The sequence below is a fragment of the Rhinopithecus bieti genome, unplaced genomic scaffold, assembly GCF_001698545.2.
Source record: "Rhinopithecus bieti isolate Rb0 unplaced genomic scaffold, ASM169854v2 scaffold_3471, whole genome shotgun sequence".
Lineage (NCBI taxonomy): Eukaryota > Metazoa > Chordata > Mammalia > Primates > Cercopithecidae > Rhinopithecus > Rhinopithecus bieti.
Genome location: NW_016804075.1, coordinates 1 through 6,589, shown reverse-complemented (window position 1 = coordinate 6,589; position 6,589 = coordinate 1). Strand labels below are relative to the sequence as shown.

General features: G+C 41.8%; 1 protein-coding gene across 1 annotated transcript in view; it reads left to right on the top strand.

The window, feature by feature from the left end:
* LOC108523283 (cell wall protein DAN4-like) overlaps positions 1–6,582 on the top strand; it is a gene marked incomplete at its 3' end in the record, with an annotated part of 34,399 nt that extends 27,817 nt beyond the window's left edge. The window contains exons 3-5 of the mRNA XM_017863810.1: positions 5,731–5,814; positions 6,147–6,277; positions 6,442–6,582. Coding sequence (XP_017719299.1) covers positions 5,731–5,814; positions 6,147–6,277; positions 6,442–6,582 — 356 coding nt within the window. The remainder of the gene's footprint in view (positions 1–5,730; positions 5,815–6,146; positions 6,278–6,441) is intronic.
* Positions 6,583–6,589: the final 7 nt, after the last annotated feature.

Genomic DNA, 6,589 nt, shown 5'->3' with positions numbered 1-6,589 from the left:
CGCATTTCTCCATAGCCTTGCCAGCATCTGCTGTTTCTTGACTTTTTAATAATTGCCATTCTGACTGGCGTGAGATGGTATCCCATTGTGGTTTTGATTTGTATTTCTCTAATCCATGATTATAAGCTTTTTTTCATATGTTTGCTGGTGGCATAAATGTCTTCTTTTGATAAGTGCCTGTCATATCCTTTGTCCATTTTTTGATGGGTTTGTTTTTTGTCTTGTAATTTAAGTTCCTGGTAAATTCTGGATATTAGACCTCTCTCAGATGGGTAGATTGCAAAAATTTTCTCAGTTTGTAGGTTGCCTGTTTGCTCTGATGATAGTTTCTTTTGCTGTGCAGAGCTCTTTAGTTTAATTAGATCCTATTTGTCAATTTTAGCTTTTATTGCAAATGCTTTTGGAGATTTTGTCATAAAATCTTTGCCCATTCCTATGTCCTGAATGGTATTGCCTAGGTTTTCTTCTAGGGTTTTTATGGTTTGGGGCTTTACATTTAAGTCTTTAGTTCACCTTGAGTTAATTTTTGTATAAGGTGTAAGGAAGGGGTCCAGTTTCAGTTTTCTGCATATGGCTAGCCAGTTTTCCTAGCACCGTTTATTAGAGAATCCTTTCCCCATTGCTTGCTTTTGTCAGGTTTGTCAAAGATCAGATGGTTGTAGATGTGTGGTCTCATTTCCAAGGTCTCTATTCTGTCCATTGGTCTATATGTCAGTTTTGGTACCAGTACCATGCTGTTTTGGTTACTGTAGCCTTGTAGTATAGTTTGAAGTCAGGTAGCCTCCCACTTTGTTCTTTTTGCCTAGGATTGTCCTGGTTATTCAGGCTCTTTTTTGGTTCCATATGAATTTTAAAGTAGTTTGTTCTCATTCTGTGAAGAATGGTAGTTTGATGGGAATAGCATTGAATCTATAAGTTACTTTGGGCAGTATGGCCACTTTCACAATATCAATTCTTCCTATCCATGAGGATGGAATGTGTTTCCATTTGTTTGTGTCCTCTCTTATTTCCTTGAGCAGTGGTTTGTAGTTCTTTTTAGGAGGTCTTTCATGTCCCTTGTTAGCTGTATTCCTAGGTATTTTATTCTATTTGCAGCAATTGTGAATAGGAGTTCATTCATGATTTAGCTCTCTGCTTGCCTATTGTTGGTGCATAGGAATGCTTGTGATTTTTGCACTTTGATTTTGTATCCTGAGACTTTGCTGAAGTTGTTTATCAGCTGAAGGAGTTTTTGGACTGAGACAATAGAGTTTTCTGAATATAGGATCATGTTGTCTGCAAACAGAAACAATTTGATTTCCTCTCTTCCTATTTAGTACCCTTTATTTCTTTATCTTGCCTGATTGCCCTGGCCAGAACTTCCAATACTATGTTCAAAAGGAGTGGTGAGAGAGGGCATACTTGTCTTGTGCTGGTTTTCAAAGGGAATGTAGCTTTTGCCCATTCAGTATGATACTGGCTGTGGGTCTGTCATAAATAGCTTTTTATTTTGAGATATGTTCCATCAATACCTAGTTTATTGAGAGTTTTTAACATGAAGGGATGTTGAATTTTATCAAAGGCCTTTTCTGCATCTATTGAGATAATCATGTGGTTTTTTTCATTGGTTCTGTTTTTGTGATGGATTACAGTTATTAATTTGCGTATGTTGAGTCAGGCTTGCATCCAGGGATGAAGCCGACTTGATCGTGGATAAGCTTTTTGATGTGCTGCTGAATTCAGTTTGCCAGTATTTTATTGAGAATTTTCGCACCGATGTTCATCAGGGATATTGGCCTGAAGTTTTCTTTTTGTTGTTGTGTCTCTCCTGTTTTTGGTATCAGGATGGTGCTGGCCTCATAAAATGAGTTAGGGAGGAGTCCCTCCTTTTCAGGTGTTTGGAATAGTTTCTGAAGGAATGGTACCAGCTCCTTTTTGTACCTCTGGTAGAATTCGACTGTGAATCTGTTTGGTCCTGGGGATTTTTTTTTTGGCTGGTAGCCTATTTATTACTGCCTCAATTTCGGAACTTGTTATTGTTCTATTCAGGGATTCGACTTCTTCCTCGTTTAGTCTTGGGCGGGTGTATGTGTCCAGGAATTTGTCAATTTCATCTAGATTTTTCTAGTTTATTTGCTTACAGGTGTTTATAGTATTCTCTGATGGTAGTTTGTATTCTCTGAGGGTAGTTTGATATCCCCTTTATCATTTTTTATTGTGTCTATTTGATTCTTCTCTCTTTTCTTCTTTATTAGTCTAGCTAGCAATCTATTTTATTAATTTTTCAAAAAACCAGCCCCTGGATTCATTGATTTTTTGAAGGGTTTTTCATGTCTCTATCTCCTTCAGTTCCACTCTGATCTTAGTTATTTCTTGTCTTCTGCTAACTTTTGGATTCGTTTGCTCTTCTCTAGTTCTTTTAATTGTGATGTTAGGGTGTCGATTTGAGATCTTTCCAGCTTTCTGATGTGGGCGTTTAGTGCTATGAATTTCCCTCTTAGCACGGCTTTAGCCGTGTCCCAGAGATTCTGGTATGTCATCTCTTTGTTTGCATTGGGTTTCAAAAAACTTCTTGATTTCTGCCTTAATTTCATTATTTACCTAGGAGTCATTCAGGAGCAGGTTGTTCAATTTCCTTGTAGTTGTGTGGTTTTGAGTGAGTTTCTTAATTCTGAGTTCTAATTTGATTGCACTGTGGTCTGAGAGACTGTTTGTCATGATTTCAGTTCTTTTGCATTTGCTGAGGAGTGCTTTACTTCCAATTATGTGGTTGATTTCAGAGTAAGTGCCATGTGACACTGAGAAGAATGTATATTCTGCTGTTCTGGAGTGGAGGGTTCTGTAGATATTAGGTCCACTTGATCCAGAACTGAGTTCAAGTCGTGAATATCCTTGTTAATTTTCTGTCTTGTTGATCTGTCTAATATTGACAGTGGGGTGTTAAAGTCTCCCACTATTATTGTGTGGGAATCTAAGTCTCTTTGTAGATCTCTAAGAACTTGCTTTATGAATCTGGGTGCTCCTGTATTGGGTGCGTATATGTTTAGGATAGTTGGCTCCTCTCATTGAATTGATCCCTTTACCATTATGTAACGCCCTTCTCTGTCTTTTTTGATTTTGTTGGTTTAAAGTCTGTTTGTCAGAGACTGGAATTGCAAATCCTGCTTTTACTGCTTTCCATTTGCTTGGTAAATTTTCCTCCATCCCTTTATTTTGAGCCTATGTGCATCTTTGCACATGAGATGGGTCTCTTGAATACAGCACAGCAATGGGTCTTGATCTTTATTCAATTTGCCAGTTTGTGTCTTTTAATTAGATCTTTTAGCCCATTTATATTTAAGGTTAATATTGTGTGTGAATTTTATCCTGTCATCATGATGCTAGCTGGTTATTTTGCACACTAGTTGATGCCATTTCTTCTTAGTGTCGTGGGTCTTTATATTTTCATGTGTTTTGCAGTGACTGGTACTGGTTTTCCTTTCCATATTTAGTGCTTCCTTTAGGAGTGCTTGCAAGGCAGGCCTGGTGGTGACAAATTCCCTCAGCATTTGCTTGTCTGAAAAGGACTTTACTTCCCTTCGCTTATGAAGCTTAGTTTGGCCAGATATGAAATTCTGGGTTGAAAATTCTTTACTTTAAGAATGTTGCATATTGGCCCCACTCTCTTCTGGCTTGTAGAGTTTCTTCTGAGAGATCTGCTGTTAGTTTTATGGGCTTCCCTTTGTAAGTGACTTGGCCTTTCTGTCTGGCTACCCTTAACATTTTTTCCTTTATTTTGACCTTGGAGAATCTGATGATTATATGTCTTGGGTTGATCTTCTCATGGAGTATCTTACTGGGGTTTTCTATATTTCCTGAATTTGAATGTTGGCCTGTCTTGCTAGGTTGGGAAAGTTCTCCTGGATAATATCCTGAAGTGTGTTATCCAACTTGTTTCCATTCTCCCTGTCTCTTTCAGGTACTCCAATCAGTCATAGGTTTGGTCTTTTACATAGTCCCATATTTCTCGGAGGTTTTGTTCATTCCTTTTCCTTCTTTTTTCTCTAATCTTGTCTGCCTGCCTTATTTCAGCAAGATAGTATTCCATCTCTGATATTCTTTCTTCCACTTGATCGATTTGGCTATTGATACTTGTATATGCTTAACGAAGTTCTCAGGCTGTGTTTTCAGTTCCATTAGGTCATTTATGTTCCTCTATAAACTGGTTATTCTAGTTAGCAGCTCCTGTAACCTTTTATCAAGGTTCTTAGCTTCTTTGCATTGGGTTAGAACATGCTCCTTTGCCTCAGTGAAGTTTGTTATTACCCACCTTCTGAAGCCTACTTCTGTCAATTCGTCCATCTCATCCTCCGTCCAGTTCTGCACCTTTGCTGGAGAGGTGCTGCGGTCATGTGGAGGAGAAGAGGCACTCCGGCCTTTCAGGTTTTCAGTGTTTTCTTGTTGATTATTTCTCATCTTCATGAGTTTGTCTCATTTCGATCTTTGAGGCTGCTGACCCTTGGATGATGTTTGTGGGAACTTTTTTGTTGATGCTGTTGTCATTGCTTTCTGTTGGTTTTCTTTCAGTAGCCAGATCCCTTTTCGGTAGGGCTGCTGTGATTTGCTGGGGTTCACTTCAGGCCCTCTTCATCTGGTTCGCTCTCCTGCGCCTGAAGATGTCACTTGAGGAGGCTGGAGAACAGCAAAGATGGGTGCCTGCTCCTTCCTCTGGGATCTCTGACCTTGAGGGGCACCTAACTGATGCCAATAGGAACAGTCCTGTATAGGGTGTCTGACAATTCCTGTTGGGGCTCTCACCCAGTTGGGCGGCACGGGAAGCAGGACCCATTTAATGATACGCTTTGGGTGTGCCTTGGTGGAGGGGTGTGGTTTGCTGGGGGGGAAACCCACTCATCTGGGCTGCCCAGATTCCTCAGAGCCAGCAGCAGAAAAGACTAAATCTGCTGGTTCACAGAGACTGCCTTATTTTCTACTGGAGATTTTTTTCGTTAAGCTTTCCTCCAGGCAAGTCTTTAAACCACTGACCTGGAGCAGGTTTTATGGCAGCAGTGTTAACTGGCCACCCTGCTGCAGGCTGTGCTGTGAGTCTGAATGTTTCCTTCCCTACAGGTACCATTTAGTCTCCATGGCAGGGAAACTGCCTTCATCTTTTGTACCTCTCAGGGCTGTTTTAAGGAGAGGAGTATTTGGCAACTTGAGCAAGAAAGACTGGCCACTTCAAATCACATCAGATATATGAAATTTCAATTTTGTTTCTAAATTTCTTGAAAACAGATTGATGACACTTTTCATTTGAAAAGGACATCCACATTACAGTATTTTAAAACAACTAATTTATGTCATTGACAATTTACTTTTGAGGCCCTGAAGGTGTACAGCAGAGCCCTCAACCAGACAGCTGGTACCTCTGCAGAATATTAACCTTATTTCTGCTCTGGGTGTTTTGAACTTGGCTAATTACCAAAATCTCCTTCTTCTGATTAAGAGTTTTAAATCTGGCTACTGTCACGTTGCAGAAAGAGCTCTCTGTTCAAAGAAGGAGCAGTGCCCTAGCCTTGATGCTCATGTTCCCTAAGGGGACAACACCTCCTGATACATGGAAAAGGGTTTTCAGTCAATCACCAAATACCACAAATCTCTTGAAATTGAGTTTATTGTTGCATCATAATAACTGTATGGAAAAGAATTTTAGCATCAACATGAGAAATAGCTTTGCTATTGGGCTTTCTTTCTCCACCACCCTATTCACAGGTCACGCCACCCCTCTTCCTGTCACCAGCGCTTCCTCAGCATCCACAGTATCCTCGGGCTCCCCTCTGAAGACAGAAACATCAGGTAGCTGCCATCTGCCTTGTCTTCATCTCTCCCAGTGGCCCCTTGGCTGAATTCAGCCTAAGGAGTACTTGAGAACACTGGTGCATTCACATTATCTGGTGGGACTGAGTCAGGTCCCACAGAGGAGGAGGTGATGGGTGTGGTGGGTGACAGGCTCGCCCCACTCTCTGCCTCAGTCGAAAACCGCTGATGTCGAGAGTGGTTTGGATATGACCAGCGGACAGACAAGGAGTTTCCAACTCTCTTCCAGCTCCCAATTTCTTTGAATCTCTTTGACTCTGCTGTTCTCTTACTGTAAGAACCACCCCTGCCTTCTCTTTTCACGTGTCCAGGAATGACAACACCCTCAGTGAAGACAGATGGTGGGAAAGGCAGAGTCACATCACTACCCCAAACAACCTCCCAGACCACCACAGCCACATCCACATCCCCGATGACCTCCCAGACCACCACCTCCGCCACGGTCAAATCCATACCCCAACCACCTCTCAGACCGCCACCTCTGCCACAGCCACATCCACACCCCAACAACCTCCCAGACTGCCACAGACACATCCACAGCCACATCACCACCCCAACAACCTCCCAGACCACCACAGCCATATCCCTACCCCAACCACATCTCAGAATGCCACAGCCACATCCACAACCCCAACAACCTCCCAGACAGCCACAGCCACATCCACATCCACATCACCCCCCCCAACAACCTCCCAGACCGCCACAGCCACATCCACACACCCAACCACCTCTCAGACTGCCACCTCGACCACAG